The sequence below is a fragment of the Macrobrachium nipponense genome, chromosome 15 (genome assembly GCF_015104395.2).
Source record: "Macrobrachium nipponense isolate FS-2020 chromosome 15, ASM1510439v2, whole genome shotgun sequence".
NCBI classification, from domain to species: Eukaryota; Metazoa; Arthropoda; class Malacostraca; order Decapoda; family Palaemonidae; genus Macrobrachium; species Macrobrachium nipponense.
In genome coordinates, this window is record NC_087208.1 from 62,277,326 (window position 1) to 62,294,822 (window position 17,497).

At 40.7% G+C, this 17,497-nt stretch overlaps 2 protein-coding genes across 2 annotated transcripts in view; both read right to left on the minus strand.

The window, feature by feature from the left end:
- LOC135195010 (beta-alanyl-bioamine nonribosomal peptide synthetase ebony-like) overlaps positions 1-5,385 on the minus strand; it is a 224,106-nt gene extending 218,721 nt beyond the window's left edge. The window contains exon 1 of the mRNA XM_064221284.1: positions 4,632-5,385. The gene's annotated coding sequence lies outside the window, so the exon portion shown is untranslated. The remainder of the gene's footprint in view (positions 1-4,631) is intronic.
- A 788-nt stretch (positions 5,386-6,173) lies between these two features.
- Positions 6,174-17,497, minus strand: part of LOC135226703 (hornerin-like) — a 42,126-nt gene continuing 30,802 nt past the window's right edge. Inside the window, exons 7-12 of the mRNA XM_064266411.1 lie at positions 17,128-17,286; positions 16,523-16,645; positions 14,829-14,957; positions 14,495-14,661; positions 9,773-14,272; positions 6,174-9,677 (exon numbers count right to left, since the gene is read on the minus strand). Coding sequence (XP_064122481.1) covers positions 7,928-9,677; positions 9,773-14,272; positions 14,495-14,661; positions 14,829-14,957; positions 16,523-16,645; positions 17,128-17,286 — 6,828 coding nt within the window. The 3' untranslated portion in view covers positions 6,174-7,927. The remainder of the gene's footprint in view (positions 9,678-9,772; positions 14,273-14,494; positions 14,662-14,828; positions 14,958-16,522; positions 16,646-17,127; positions 17,287-17,497) is intronic.

The window sequence follows — 17,497 nt, forward strand, 5'->3', positions numbered from 1 at the left end:
GGTCATTCAAAATATCGCCTTAACGTATCTCTTAGCATGGGAACACAATGAAGACCTCATTATTTTTAAGACTGTATAAATACAAGGCGTGATGCGACCTCCAGCTTACTTGGGACACGTGCAGGATCTTCCTCACACGCATTAAGTTGTAAACATTATATTCCTAACTTAGCGTAAAGTGGTCTTCGTAATTAATACTCATACTTAGCACTACTTATACTAACAACAAGGATCAAATAAAAAGGACACAAATTAAACACGTTCGTATATTCTGTTATAAGTGGAAACAAAATAATCGAAACAGAAACATCGCCTAAATTTAGTACTCCAAATAAATTAAAACGTGCTAAAATGTACAATTAAATAGAGCCTTGTTTTACAGACGAAAATTAAAATACACTAAATTTTTATATTTTTTGTACCGCTTAACATCGACATTATTTTTTTACATTTTCATTCCAATAAATAAAACATAATATCCTAACGTATTTTTCATTTTATCTTTTACTTAAGAAGAAACACTTTTGTCAGACTTTTTTTAAGCTCTCCATAGACCTTTCCTACCCCCCAACCCAACAACAACAACAACAACAATAATAACAAAGTTAGTTTGTAGGCTTACTCCCCGAGTAAGCAAAAATACTATCTGTCTCCGTTATACGCTTTACAAAATTGAGAGCAATGTAACCAAAAATGATATAATAGCCTGATGCTTTGAGGAAATTGACAACGGAAATGACTGTCACTTAGGCCTAAGCTGTGAAACTTACATAACCGACCAGACTTTGGAATCAATTTTGGTCTTAACGTATGCTACGTTTTTTTTAGAAATGCCATTCTGGATTTTCTGCTTTCCTACCCTACAAAAGTTGAATTTGCATTTTGCTACCCTAGATTAGATGAATTTACAGGTATAAAAGTCCTACTCTGACCAACTAATCATTACTTAAGATTCGTCTGCCTGACCATGAACTTGGCTGGTAGTACGAGGGTCTGAGAACTTGTTAGTATTTTGCCGAGACCCATGTCTACAAACACACAACTTTATTTTCTAAGCCAAAACTATCCCAGTTTCTTGAGAATAGAATGGAATGGAATATAGAGTTTAGGCCAGAGGCCAAGCACTGAATGAGGTCATTCAGCGCTGGAAAGGAAGTTGAGAGTAAGTAGGTCTGAAAGGTATCACAGGAGGAAAATATCTCAGTTGCACTATGATTATGTTAAGAGAGGGGTGGGTAGCAAAGTGGAAGAAAGATAATATGAATGGAGGTACAGTAAATGGAATGCAAGGGGTTGCAGCTAGGGGTCTAAGGGACGCTGCAAATACCTTTGGTATGCCTACAGTTCACCCCGTGGGATGCAGTTTCTTGAGAAGAGTTGCGGTATTTTTGTTTTCCGCAAAGCATATTTTCAGTATATACATATATGTCTAGTTCTGTAACAGGAGTTCAGGGTAGTCGTTACTGGTTTCATATTAAGAACCACGAATCCTAATTGGTTTTAGAACACAATTCAAACATGACAGTCAGAATTTACAAATTATCCATTAAACATACAGTTTTCTTTTACAGTGCTGCTTTTTAAAGTGACGACTCAACTAAAATGCATTCATCTGATGGTTTACTTAATACAGAGCACTTCGCTTGGGGTTATCAATGCCTTAAACCAGCCTACTACCGATAAAATATTGCTTAACTTTTTAAAAAGTCTTATCCCTTCTCAACAGTATTTTCCTGATAAGAGCTATTTTCGTGAAATTGCACAAATGATTTCTATATTCAATCTGCAATTTACCTTAATAGCATCGTGTCTACCGGGAGAAATTAAGCTCAAATATTTAGAGCGAATCTACTTTATGTTCAAATTCAACCTTTTGAAATAACGAAACAGTGAATAATCAATGTAGTACAATGTCATATATAATACACCGTTCTAGAGGGTTAGTAGCTATGTATCATTCTCATAAATTTCCATTATTACCAATTGTTGTCTCCATAGACAGAATTTGATTCTTAAAAGTTACAAAGATGGGTAGCAAATGTATTGTTTTGAGAAAGCTTGACACGGGCAGGACGTTCGTGGGTCAAACATGAGTGTGATCAACGCTGCCACCTTGTTTGCCTTTAGGGAAAACCATGAAGTATTAAAGTTTACCAAAAATATTGAAAGAAACTGGATACCAACCTCACTGCCCGGCCGCCCCCCCCCCCCCCCCAAAGAAAAAAATACAATAATATGAAAAAAAAACCTGAGGCCTAGCTTCTAAACTTTGCTTTTCACAGTGACTATAGGTACGTATGTTTTTATTTGTAATATAACTAGAGAGAGCTGGTTTCAGTTAAAGCCGATGTAATATATGTCGATAACGAAGATTTTCGATAAATGTTAGTTCAACGACATGTTTAAATTCGCTATTGAAAACCATGTTACCTCATGTAAGGTCAAATTATTTCTGACTTTTCTGCCATTTTAATAACAAAGTGCTTTGTTATAAGCATGTAGCACACTGTATATATCTTTAATACCTGGTGTACGATTATTCATAATCGTATGGGATATTCGAATTTCGGATCACCTGAAGATTAGCGACCCCTAATACCTCTCCTGAAGAAAATCGACCCCAATATTTTCCTCCAGAAGAAAAGCGACCCCAATATTTCCCACCTGAAGATAAACGACCCCTGCTTGTTGGTGTCTCCAATCTTCAGGTGACCCACTTTAGCTCATAATATTGTAGAAAAACGGAGAAAAAAATATAGATATATATTCATTAAAAACTACTTTATTAAACATTTGTTAAAAATACAAATTTAGACAAACAATCAATAGTTAATTAAAAGCGCATTGTCTTGTAATTTCAGTACAAAAATAATCAAAGCTACTGTAACCCCTGTGGCTAGCGCGTGCAGCGCAACATTACCTCTTGCCAGAACATACTGAGCTTGCCAAGAATCTTTAAATATGCAGATAAGGTGCGAAGCGCCGTTCCGCCACGGTCTTACTGTAACCCCTGTTAATTCCTCACCTTAAGAAAAGCGACCCCAATATTTTCCACCTGAAGAAAAGCGACTCCAGCGTGTGTTGGGGTCGCTTTTCTTCAGGTGATCCCAAATTTCCAAGCGCATTTTATCGATGACTTTTTAAAACTCAAAAGCTTTTAATCTGATTAAATATGGCAAACTTTAGAATAGTTTACATTTTTCCCAGATATATAAACCAGTGTGTGTATGAAGAATTCTAATGGCGCAGGTAAACTATAATCTGTTTTTTCCATCTGTCCACACTGTGGTATTTTCGTATGGCAACACTGCGTCCCGGGCTTTAGATAGTTACGCTATGTTTAATTTTTAGGTAGATAAAAGGATATCTAGGTGTACATTAGTAACTGAAAAGTGTTTTAATAATTTACTGTATGCGAAATACACCATTAATATTCGAAATAGGATTGTTATTATTGTTGAATGTAAGCTGAATGTAACTATCTAAAGCCCGGGACGCAGTGTTACCATACGCAAACACCACAGGCGGGTGGACAGATGGAAAAAAAAACCAAGTATAGATATGTGACTCTATATGAATTTCTCATAATAAAAAGACTGCAAATGTTTTTAGATTCAAACTGAAATCTTAAGCAGTATCCTTATGTTTATTTCCAGGTCTGTCTCTCAATTATACCATCATCCTCAGATGTTCGATCTTACCCCAGCTCACGCTTAAGTTGTACAACTTCCTAGATATCATATTGGGACAGCAGACAAATAAATGTCAGTGTCGAAGTCAGCTCTAACATCACTGCTTCCTACAATAACTGCTAAAAAAAAAAAATTGCTTTTAGCTTTTCCAAAGTATTAAAATTTGTTCCAAGTCTTGTTATTTATTGTAATAAAGGATGAAATTAATGAACAGGCACCTTGAATTATGTACATTACATTTATACTGTAAATGGTTGTTTAACTATTCACTTGGTTTCATAGGCTCATATACGACCGAAGGTTTCTCGCACCTTCTCGCTAGTTGTTTTAAATACAACGTACGGGTTCCGAATAAATAATTTTGTTTAATCATACTTCCTCGGCAGTCGAAAGCAACATAAATAAGTAAATAAATAAAAATAGGAATATTTATTTGGTGTCGCTGACACCAAATCATTGAGATTTGCTTTCACATGAGAATTGAATAAACCATCACTCAGGAAAAAAAAAATAACGGCGATGCAGAAAAAACAGTAAATATGATTTCAACTTGCCTGAAAATCAGTAAACATATGATTTCGCAGTACTGAGGTGCTTAAAATCTTTCAGTATTACTTGAACACCAGTAAATAGGTCTAACTCACCATCCTTTTCTAAAACAGTACTAAGATTGAAAATTAATCCTAGTGTAAACGACAGAAATAATTTAAATTCCGCCCGGTAACGTGTTCAAATCCATTCTCGTAATTATGACATTTACTCTATGTACAAAACGAAAACGGCAGGAAGGCCCTTGTTAATATCAATCACAATCTAACTTATCCAATGCATACAGGCTTCGTGCCCCGGGCCAACGGCTCGATATACCACTTTCGCACCTAAGGAGCAAAACTACACTTATATAAAAATGTCCAACCTGGGAATTTTTTTTTCTCTTACCTTCACCTGTTGTTTCGTCTGGATTTTCCATCTCTTCTTTTTACGGGGATGGTTCCCTTCCAGTTGATTTTATTTCAATACTATTATTACTAACAGTTCCAAATTTCTTCAACACTCTTACACCAGAAGTTTCCAAAAGGTCGTCAGTTACCTCTCCCATTCCCCTTTTTCTGGTGTTTATAAGCTAAAGAAACATTATTCTCTTAATATTCCAACACCATTATTTTCTTATAATTCCACTCTGGAGGGCACAGGGTATAGTCTATGAACTTTCTTGCTCAACGCATTACATATTCCCAAGTCGACGTACTACTGATTTTCTGGTTCAGTTCCGGTTGTTACTTCCTTAATGAATTGCAGGCAATGGCAGTCACTTGAGGAAGTTCTTTCACTCAATTTGTTATCGACTTCTCACGATTAACTTTAAGGAGCTCTTTTTTTATTTCTTTATTTATTTACTGATGCACTGACACTGCCACTATAGGCCTACTGTATACCTTTGACCCTGAGAAATTTCCATGTCTTACCTTACCCTCGGTTTAATGTTTTCCAGCATTTCTGCTAGATCAATGAACCTTCCGGCCTTTTCATCAATTTTCTTTATCTTTGTTCTTGTCAAAATACTTGCAAGAATCACCAACACTTAGCCAAGGATTTTCAAATTACAGTTTCTGTGATTGTTCACCTAAGTGCACCAGCGAACTGGATAAACAAAACTGTCGGAGTTTGAGTGACTGAGAGTCTGAGAGAAGTGAGTACTGTCGGCTGGAGGTTGCTGCCAAACGTAAGAACAAAAACTTCATTTATTTATCTTTAACATTGCTGACTTTGCGACTATATTCGCTTTAACTTGTGGCGGTTACTCGAGAAAAAGAATCCATATCTCACAATCGACGAGATCATTCGAGTACTGTAATTCAAATACTCAAGTAACGAAGACAGTTCACAGCCTGAAAAGCGCCACCACCAACCAACCCTCTTTTATTAATATTCCTCCATCCTTTTTTAATTTTGAATGACATACATTCATTTGCTTAGTGATGGTCATCAAAACCTCGATCTGCACCTACAGTAAAGTATTGCATTTGTTGAAGACCTATTTTGCTGTAGGTTTTCAATTTTCATTTTACTTTGGGCTCGGAAAAAATATCTCCTTGGGTAAAAACTCATCATTACTTAAATCACCAGCATGATACTAATGAACTTATCTCTTCAAAGTGTCGATTGCACGTCGGAACACCGACTTTTTATCAGTTAGCCCAACCTAAAATAGTGACGTTTTGTCAGTATTTTCAATGCTTTTGTATTAAGTGTGTGCCGAGCTGACCAATAGTTGTTAACCAACTAGACACTTGTCGTACTAGTTTTGTAGCCAGAATATAGTTTTTTTTTTTTTGGCCGATTCACATTATTCGCTCTATCTGCACATTAAAGTAATACTCCTAATAATCATATTCTCTTGCAAATTGATCACCTGCCACTTCAGTGACCTGCAGGGACCCTGGGCATGTATCAAAAGAAGGAGGAAAATAAAAGAGAAGATAAAATACCAATTGGTTTATTAATAATTACAAACTACAACATCTTCCCCCTTTATAAATCGTTCCACTATCAATTTGTGTCTAAATATCTCACTGGTTTTTTTTCGAGTGAATACAAAAATATACATTGCAGAATGATATACAGAAATATACATAAATAAGTTATTACAAGTCATCCATATGATTCAGACTCTCGCTTGACTGAAGCCTTTCTCACTCACTCATCGCCTAACCTAATAACCCGGAAGGCGATGTTGCAAGACCGAATGTAAATATTTATATAATTGGTCCTAAATTAACTGCATCTAATTCACAACTGGACTTGAGTCAGGCGGAAGTGTCAATTCATATATAGCAAGCAGTAGTTTACAACCTTCCAATGGACCTTCCATACGAGGTGGTTCACTCGTATGGCCAGTGGAGCCGGAGATGGAGAAAGCAATAAAAAAATATCGAAGGTTTCGCGTTCAACGCTACATTCCTTTGCTCTCCGGGCCTAGGCTACAAAAGGGACATTAGGTTGTCCTTTCCACCGGCCTTCGCTCTTACAAAGAAAAAAAAAAAAAAGAAAAAAGCTCCTCATTATGTGAGGAGTGAACCATGTCATCTATTACAGTCCTTATTATCCTAATATATTGCACGATGTGGGGCCCATAAAAAAAAGTGGCACGCATTATTTCCGAAGCTGGTGTGTATGTAAATCATACCGTTCCCAAAATAGAAAGCTCAAGAAAAAAAAATGAAGAAATGAGGAAATATTCTCAAGGCAAAGCAAAAAGAGGCAGAAGTGATTGCAATTACTCATCCCCAAACGCTATGTTAACAGGAAAACCTTTCCCCCCCAAAAAAAGCACTAATTATTAATATCAGCTAAAGGAGTTTGCATCATTCGCACCATGCATCCTGACGAGTTACTTTATCGCTGTCAATCAGGCTTCTTACCCAACATCTACAACCTATGATTAAAGGTTTCCGCGTCTTTACAGATCAGAATTCATGATGCAAAAAATAAGGTTTTATGCCTTAAGTATAAGGTACGAATTGGAAAAAAGGTACTTGTGTACAGGTAGCCTGGTGCTTTTATGTAAAATATCATACAAGGGACTGGCAAAACTGCAGCTTGTATTTTACAGATATCAGTGAGCACCTACGGATAGAAAATGACTATGCTTAGAACCTTATCGTTGAAAGACATGGGACTATTTGTTTCTTTAAATATTCGTAGTATACAACAAACGTTTGCTATAAAAAAAAAACGTGAGGACGATGAGCAATTTGCAAAGGGTCGAGAGCGCAAAATATGGGATTCGCTACCGTGAACTTGTATTCTAAATATTTTAGTATATAATAATAACAGTGACCTGATTAATTTCGTATCGGAACTCTACTGTGTCTTAGAAGAAAGGCTTCGATATAGATTACAATAATAAGAAAATAAATCGGAATCTCTTGTTACATATATATATCCCATTTCGTCAAGGGATGGGCCATGATATAGAAAGCCATGAAGTTTTTGGCACATTACAGTACTAATATTTTTTTCTACGATATTATTATATGACAGACTGCCATTCTGGTAAGAATAAATACATTTCAATAAATATCACGGAAGTTGTATCAATAAATATGAAAGACAGATGTAATAAATATACATAATTAAACGGAAGGTTTCATATCAAGTGTAATATAATCTCAAAGATCAGTGCATATTTCTCCGAATATTTGCTTCCAAATCCTAAAATAGAATCAGTCTTTTTAAGCATGTCTACTATCGTGGCAAGGCGGGCCATTGAAAGGCCAGTTACAAGCAGTGATGCCTGAATCGTAAACGATTGTAATGGGGCAATCAAAGACATGAAGTGTGAACCGCTCCACCCATTTGTCCCAGTAACATTCGTAGAATTTATCGCATGTCTCTGGGTGACGGAAAAGACCGGCTCTTTCGCATACTTCTGGTCCCAGAGTATCGTCGAAATCTCGGACACCTCCTGGTCCGAATCGTTGGAATTTGCGACCCCCAGTGAGCTTGGCAACGAGTGACGGCCCACCAGCAACTGACTTCCGTGCTCCCGATGAACTTCCTGACTTGGGACGAGGTCTTGACTTTCCATATCCACCAGAAGTTCCACCGACTCCGAAGATACCCAGTGCATTGTTGCTACTACTTCCTGGTTTACCTGCACTTCCAACATTACCTCTGATTTCAGTGCTGCCAGATTCATCAGATCCACTGCTACCACCAAAGTGCCCAGAGCTACCTTTTCCAGGTCTACTGCCTCTTCCTGAGCTTCCACTACCACCAAAGTGTCCAAGGCCTCCGCTACTTCCAGAGCTGCCAGAACCACCAAAGTGTCCAGAGCTTCCAGAGCTACCAGAACCACCAAAATGTCCAGAGCTTCCAGAGCTGCCAGAACCACCAAAGTGTCCGGAGCTTCCACCACTTCCAGAGCTACCAGAACCACCATAGCCTCCAGAGCTTCCCCTACTTCCAGAGCTGCCAGAACCACCAAAGTGTCCAGAGCTTCCACTACTTCCAGAGCTGCCAGAACTGCCAGAGTGTCCAGAGCTTCCAGAGCTACCAGAACCACCAAAGTGTCCAGAGCTTCCAGAGCTGCCAGAACCACCAAAATGTCCAGAGCTTCCACTACTTCCAGTGCTACCAGAACCACCATAGCCTCCAGAGCTTCCCCTACTTCCAGAGCTGCCAGAACTGCCAGAGTGTCCAGAGCTTCCAGAGCTGCCAGAACCACCAAAGTGTCCAGAGCTTCCACTACTTCCAGAGCTACCAGAACCACCATAGCCTCCAGAGCTTCCCCTACTTCCAGAGCTGCCAGAACCGCCAAAGTGTCCAGAGCCTCCAGAGCTGCCAGAACCACCAACGTGTCCAGAGCTTCCACTACTTCCAGTGCTACCGGAACCACCATAGCCTCCAGAGCTTCCCCTACTTCCAGAGCTGCCGGAACCACCAAAGTGTCCGGAGCTTCCACTACTTCCAGAGCTTCCAGAACCACCAAAGTGTCCAGAGCTTCCACTACTTCCAGAACTGCCAGAACCACCAAAGTGTCCGGAGCTTCCACTACTTCCAGAGCTGCCAGAACCACCAAAGTGTCCAGAGCTTCCACGACTTCCTGAGCTTCCACGACTTCCAGAGCTGCCAGAACCACCAAAGTGTCCGGAGCTTCCACTACTTCCAGAGCTGCCAGAACCACCAAAGTGTCCGGAGCTTCCACTAATTCCAGAGCTACCAGATCCACCAAAGTGTCCGGAGCTTCCACTACTTCCAGAGCTACCAGACCAATAGCTTCCAGGAACCTTCCCAACGTTCCAGAGCTTACCAGAACCAAAGTGTCCGGAGCTTCCACTAATTCCAGAGCTACCAGATCCACCAAAGTGTCCGGAGCTTCCACTACTTCCAGAGCTACCAGAACCACCATAGCTTCCAGAACTTCCACGACTTCCAGAGCTACCAGAACCAAAGTGTCCGGAGCTTCCACTACTTCCAGAGCTACCAGATCCACCAAAGTGTCCAGAGCTTCCACTAATTCCAGAGCTACCAGATCCACCAAAGTGTCCGGCGCTCCATTACTTCCAGAAGCTTACCCAGAAACACCATAGGTTTCAGAACTTCCAACGACTTCCAGAAGCTTACCAGAAAACCAAAGTGTCCGAAAGAGCTTCCAACTACTTCCAGAGATACCAAGAACCACCAAAGTTGTCAGAGCTTCACTAATTCCAGAGCTTACCAGATCCACCAAAGTGTCCAGAAAATTCCCTGCTGCCAGAAGCCTACCCAGAATCCACCCAAAGTGTCCAGAACTTCCACTGCTTCCAGAGCTACCAGAACCACCAAAGTGTCCAGAACTTCCACTGCTTCCAGAGCTACCAGAACCACCAAAGTGTCCAGATGATCCTCTTCCTCCAGTGCTTCCTTTCTTCCCAGAACCTCCAGTAGCACCAAAATGTCCAGAAGCTCCACTGCCTCTTGATCCTCCACGACCTCCTGAGCTGCCACCACTACTAAAGTGGCTGTATGATTCACTGCTTTCTGAGTTGTCGCTAGAACTGGATCCTTGACTAGTAGAACCAAAGTGACTACCACTTCCTCTGCTTCCAGAGGCACCACTACCACCAAAGTGTCCAGCTGCTCCACTGCTTCCATATCCTCCACCACTTCCTGAACTGCTACCAACACTGAAATGGCTGTAAGATTCACTACTTCCTGACTCATCGCTATTACTAGATCCTCGACTACCAGAACTGCTACCCCCTCTGCCTCCCGATCCTCCACTACCTCCCAAATGTCCAGTTGATCCACCACCACTTGAACTACTGCTGATACTAAAGTGGCCCTGTGACTTGCTACTTCCAGTGGCGCCACTACCACCAAAATGACTGGGTGCTCCACTACTTCCAAATCGTCCACCTGATCCTGAGCTGCTGCTTCCACCAAAGTGTCCAAATGCTCCGCTGCTACCAGAGGCACTACTACCACCAAAATGGTTGGCTGCTCCACTGCTTCCAAAGCTTCCTCTGCTTCCTGAGGAACCTTTCTTTTGAGATGAACTACTTCCTCCAAAGTGACCAAAGGATGAGCTGGTTTTTGTCGCTGACTCACTACTAGATTCGTCACTGCTGCCAGAACCTCTACTGCTTCCAAAGTGCCCAAATGCCGAATTACTTCCCGAGGATCCAGATTTTGTTGAACTGCTACTAACACCAAAATGTCCAAATGCATCATTGTTTCCAGAATTTTTATCTTTTCTTGTGCTGCTGCTACTTCCAAAATGAGCAAATGATCCACTGCTTCCAGAACCACTGCCGCTTCCAAAAGAACTAGACAATCCACTTTGGCTACCAAAATGTCCTGCAGCTCCACTAGAGGGTTTTGAACCACTGCTGCTGCTGGAAGTTCTCTGACTGCCTCCAGAATGCCCAGTACCACGACTATCTCCAAGGTGACTGTAAGATTCCACACTTCCAGAGTCATCATCACCGCCAGAAGAATGCTTTCTAGAACTACTAGCAACACTAAAGTGGCTTGATGAACTACTGCTTCCAGACTTCTTGGAAGCTTGGCTGCCTGAAGTGGTGAAACCTGATGATCCACTGGAAGAGCTAAAATGGCTGAAACTGTTAGAACTGCCACGGCTAACCCCAAAGTGACCAGATGCTTCACCACTTCCAGATTCATCACTGTCAGAGGATCCAAAGTGAGTGGATGAACCACTGCTACCCTTCCTACCAGATGTACTGCCAGAATGCCTTGATCCACTGCTACTTGTGATTCCAAAATGACCAGAAGCACTGAAGCTGTTAGACTGTTGGGTCTGAGTCTCAATTGTTTTACCTGAGCTTCCTGATGAACCACCAAATGGATTGAATGATCTAGAGGGTGCTTCATATACATAACCTTCAGAGCTACTTGAAGAACTAGAAGTGGGTGAAAAAGGTGTTGAAGGTTCTGGGTACGAATAACCTCCAGAGGGTTTAGTTTCTGATGGAGTATTGTATGATGGTGAAGGAGTTGGACTTGGTACAGGTTTGAAAGTGGAAGGTGAAGTGGGTTTAGGTCTTTTTGAAGATGTAGGCCTAGATGATGGCTTAGGTGTTGGCCTGTAGGTAGGTGGTGGTGTTGGTCTAGGTCTTGGTGCAGGTTTGTAAGTTGCTGAAGGTACTGCAGGTTGATTAGCAGAACTAGAGAAAGAGCTTCCTGATGGACTAACAGGATTAAATGGCTTAGATGGCTCAGGATAGGCATAGCCATTAGTTGGCACTTCAACTGAAGTAGATGGTCGTTCTGGTCGAGAATAATCATAACCAGATTCAACTGATTCCTCTGAGCTTGAAGATGCTGATGGTCTGTTTGAAACAGAACTAACAGGGTTGAAAGGAGTACTAGGTTGTGGATATGAATATCCTGAAGTGCTTGATACAGAGGTAGTTTCTTCGCTACTAGATCCAAAAGAGGTTGGTGCATTTGGACTTAAATGTCCAGACAGTCCTGATGAAGATATGCTAGGAGTGGGATTAAATGGAGTAGAAGGTTCTTGGTAAGAATAACCAGAAGGTTCACGTGTAGGAACATTAGATGATGCAGGCCTGTTTCCAGATTGCCCTCTTGATGGTTTCTGCACTGATGGAGTAGGGGTTGGATTGAATGAAGTGGAAGGTGAAGAGTATGAGTAACCAGAAGATTGTCTGGGTGTTGAAGTTGAAGGAGAGGAATATGTTGGTGATGGCGTAGGAGAAGAGTAAGATGGAGAGGGTCTGGATGCTGGTGTAGTTGGAGATGGCCTTCGGGATGAGTAACCTGGGGATGGTCTGGAAGATGGGGTAGAAGGTACTGGATCAAAAGAAATTGATGGTTCACTGTACTGATAACCAGAAGGTGGTGATGAGTGCTCTTCAGAAGACTGTGAATGGCTTTCAAAGGAATTATCAATTGGTCTGAATGGCCGACTTTGCTGACTACCAGAAGAGGGTGAAACTGCATTGAATGGAGATGATGGTTCTTCATACGTATAACCTGATGAAGGCCTTGCAGTGACTGATGTTTGAGGAGGTGAATAGGTTCCAGATGGTCTAGAAGTAGCTGATGGTCGACGATTACTTGTAGATTGACGAGGTGGTGAATATGTCCCAGATGGTCTAGTGGTAGTTGATGGTCTATCATAACTTGTAGATGGACCAGAAGAGGGTGAAACTGCATTGAATGGAGATGATGGTTCTTCATACGTATAACCTGATGAAGGCCTTGCAGTGACTGATGTTTGAGGAGGTGAATAGGTTCCAGATGGTCTAGAAGTAGCTGATGGTCGACGATTACTTGTAGATTGACGAGGTGGTGAATATGTCCCAGATGGTCTAGTGGTAGTTGATGGTCTATCATAACTTGTAGATGGACCAGGTGGTGAATAAGTCCCAGAAGGTCTAGCACTTGTAGGTGTATTAAATGATATATCAGGATCAGGATATGAATAACCTCCAGATGGTTCAGAACTATCAGGCTGTTCATAAGAATCTGAAGGAGAACTGAAAGGACGAGCTGGCCTGTCATAACTGTACCCTGGAGTTGTTGGTGCAGGAGCTGAGGGGAAGGAAGTTGTGGCAGGAGCACTGTAATCATAACCAATGGTAGTGGGGCGAGTGGGTGGTTGGTAATCATAACCTTGTGAAGTGCCTTGGCTTCCTGATCCACTAAATCCACTTCCATGACTGGAAGGAGCACTGTAATCATAACCAACAGTAGCAGAGCTTCCTGATCCTCTACCTCCACTGCCACGTCCAGAACCCCTAGAGCCACTACTTGGTCTCCTGGCTGAATGAGAAGAAGATCCAAAGGCAACTGCAGCACCTGCATCAACCTGCTTTGACCGGCTGCGAGAACCTGAAGGACTTCCATTATTTCTGAAGTTGTTATACGACAGACGGCCATTACTGTGGTTAGGTGAAATGATTATACCTCTTTCTGCGCTATACACTCCTTTCCCACCAATTGATACCTCAATTGAACCACATCCCTCACAGCTTTCACTGCTTCCACTATGCTGGTTTTGTGAATATCCTCCTCTATTTTCTATGGCCTTGCCTTGACTGGGTCTACCTCCAGCAATAGAATGAACACTAACAGGAGAAGCATTAAAATCTACATCGTCATAGTTACCAGGAATTGGACCAGTGTGACCACAACTGCTGACTAGCCAAGGCCAGTTACAAATACCATTATCCTCATCATATGCTAGACCAAATGGACATCTGAATTCATATTGCACATAGCTACCGTTTCCATAATAATCTCTGCAAGCAAAGAACCATCTGCAATTTTCTGGATCAGTGAAGTATCCTTCTCCTGGACAGTTGAACTTCCTTCTGGGAACTGGGAAAATCTCAGAGGATCCATCGCAAGGTGGAGCTGCAGAGGGCCAAGCACAGATTTCCCATCGGTCATCAAACACCAATCCAGGTGGACAAGAATACTCAAAAACTGTGAAGTCGTCCACATACTGGTCGAATTTAACACAGCGGTAGAACTGTGAGCAGTCAGCAGGGTCACGATAGTATCCCTGGCGAGAGCACTCAAATCTTGATCCTGAGCTGGCCCTGGAGAACAAATATTGCAATTTAACTTTAGTTAGAAGGAAATGAAAAACATCTTTTTCCAAAAACTCAATAAGTCTTTTCTTTGCATATAGACAAAAAGTAGGTAGCAGTTGATATTAGTATAAAATCTACCGTGCTTTTAAAAAGCAAGCGCAGTGCAGTTACCAGTCCTGAATATTTTCTTCCTAAAGACGTTGTATATGTAATTGAAATCAAACTTACCTGACTGCAGTGATGGCTCCAGTTCTATCAACTATCCTGACGATCCTGTAAGGGGAGTTTCTGAGGTCTCCACGAGCCGATACGGACACAGAATTGAAGGATGATTCTTCAGCCTCCAAGTCATTTACAAGACTCTGAAGCAAGGCACGACGAGGAGTTCTGGCCAACTGTTTAAGAAGTAAAAAATATCATTCATAGATAATTCTGTGAAGTTAGGCGCTCTTTGTCAATTGTGAGCTAGAGTTCATTTCAAATCCCTACGGAAGATCTGTCAATCTTTTCATAATACACTATAAGATCACAAAAACTCATACCTTACATAGAAAATACATACCTCGGTGAAAGTACTGTAAACAGCAGAAAGAATTGGATATCTTCCTTGTCCACACTGGTCATCGTAGTCCTCTTGGTCTAGATCATGGATGGCAGCACCAGCCATTCCTCGGAGGAGGACATACTTACTCTGTGAAAAAAGAGGGTAATTTATGTATACAAGGCAGCTGGGCATTGGCTTTATAAAATAAATGTTCCAGAATGAAAGTTACAACTAATAGCCTGATTGTCATCGCAAAGACAGCTAAGTCAATGACATTACAAGTATAGGACAAGATATCTCCGTAGCATTTCCCAATGAATCATAAAAATACTTAGAATACAATTAAAAGTATCGTGACAGCATCCAGCATCCCTACATTGGCAGGCTTATGACGTGTTGTTAACCACCCTGATTGCTTTTGACAAGCTGTACTGAACGTACTGTTAATGTTAGCATCTTCAATCACAGGAAATGTCTGAAGGGCTGTAAAATTAGCTAGAGAGTTCAAACAGAAGATTTAGTTGGTTAAAAGCAAGCAAACACTTGAAGTCATTTGCCAAGGGTCTGAAGCTAAGCTTATATATACTAATAAGATTCGTTATGTCTCGACCTACCATTTCATCTTGTGTGTACCTTAAGTGGTTCGCTGTCATTTCCCAAAACAAATTTGTCACTGGTATCAACATGGTCACGATGATTTCAAAGTGTTTCACGTAGTCTTCACCGTTAAGTATTTTATTCATCCTCCTCCATACACGGTCATTGCAAAGATAACTTAAAAGTCTTGAGTTTACATTCAGAAATTTTGGGAAGAGCAAGCTGGTGGTCTGTCCATACTCCAGCAAAAATGGAAATATAAGTTTGTTTTTATTATCTTCTCAGCTTGAATCTTGTTCACTAAGTAAATGACCTCGCTGCATGTCGTATCAGTAGCAGTGTTCGTTTATTTTTCTGCAGTAATATAAAACATTGCACTTTTCATGATATTGCTTTTTTCAAGGTTTTAAGTTTCAGTTCAAAATTACAATAATATTAATCGTCGTTCTGAGTATCATATAATGCAAAACTATTCAACTGCATGCACTTTTTATGATACTGCTATTTTCAAGGTTTTAAGTTTCAGTCCAAAATTATACAATAATATTAACCGTCGTTCTGAATATCATACAATGCATAACTATTCAATTATATTAAAAAAATAAGCACTGAGCGAGCCTCTGTCGATTTTCATTTTATCTCTGACATAATAATAAAAATCCAAAATATAAGGCATATTTTTCCTTTTTTCTTTTGCTTTTGTAGCCAGTCTTCTGAAAATGCTAAAGACAACAACACTTCTGAAAAGGAAAGGTAAAAATCCACCAGATGGTTTCATACCATTCACGGTTGACATTCTGATTACCAAAGGATTCTGTGGCAAACGTCGCTTTGGGGTCCGGTAAGGTCATCATCCTTCACAAGACATTCTGTACCTCCACAAGGCATTCTGCCCCTGTGGCAAACGTCACTTTGGGGTCTGGTAAGGTCATCATCTTTCCCAAGGCATTCTGCCAGGCGTCAATGGCAGCTTTGCCTAGACCACCCTTCTACGGGCTGTGTGACATTATACATTACGTTGAGGTCAATGAGTTACAGTCTGTACAAACTCCAGTTCGAAAGTCTTCGTTCGTCGACGTTTGTGTCTGGGAAAGTCGTCGAAGTCGTTGTCCCACCTTGATCTTGATGCTGGTGGGGTCGTCGAAGGCGATCCAGGTGTCGTTCAAAAAGGCGTAGGGTCCAGTGAGGTCCTCGTCTCTTTCAACAGTCCAGTTGCCGGTTTCCATCTTTTGACAAGCCTGGAAGAGAACAAAAAATTCATCTAATGCGCTGGAAGGTCATGCCGACTATATCGAGGCTGAACAACACAATAATCTTAATTAAACTAAATCATGTAGATCCTACAGACAAGAAGACTAATGATTGATTGACTGATTGATATCTATGAAAACTTGCGTCACAACATCTAGGTTATTGACGCCGTGGCAAATTTAAATAGAAAACTAAAACTAAATAAGTTTAAAAAGAATTTTATATAAAAATAAAAATAGAGAAGACTTATGATTATTTTGGTAGTCATTGTCATCCATTGACAAAATATTTCTTCACGTTATAATAAAAAATAATTATTCGTATTTAAATCACTTTCATAGAATCATTATATGGTTTAATGGCAAAGGAATTTGTTTCACTAGATGATCCTTTCTCAGGCCTGGCAATGCATTCAGTGGGCTTCATCTCCACACACACACACACACACACACACACACACACAACTGACCTTCCTGTAGGAGGTAAATTCAGGGAGTGCGACGGCAGGAGATCTGGGTGTGTTGAGTTCAGAGTCCTCCAGGGTAAACACAACTGCTGAAGAAGGCATGCCGAGGATCAGACGATCCAGGGGAATTCCTAGGCTGACCACAAGATCCACAATGGAGTCCTGTAGGAAAAAAAATGAGTAAGGATCCATTCAGGAATAATTAGAAAGAAGGTATCTAAAACAACATTAATTTCATGCGCACACTGACAATGTCCTTTAATTAAATCAAACATTATTCCCCCCCCCCAAAAAAAAAAAATAAAGAAAAACAATATTTATCCTATGTGAATGGTGTTTTTTTCATTAAGCTGGCCTCATGCCAGCACGGGCT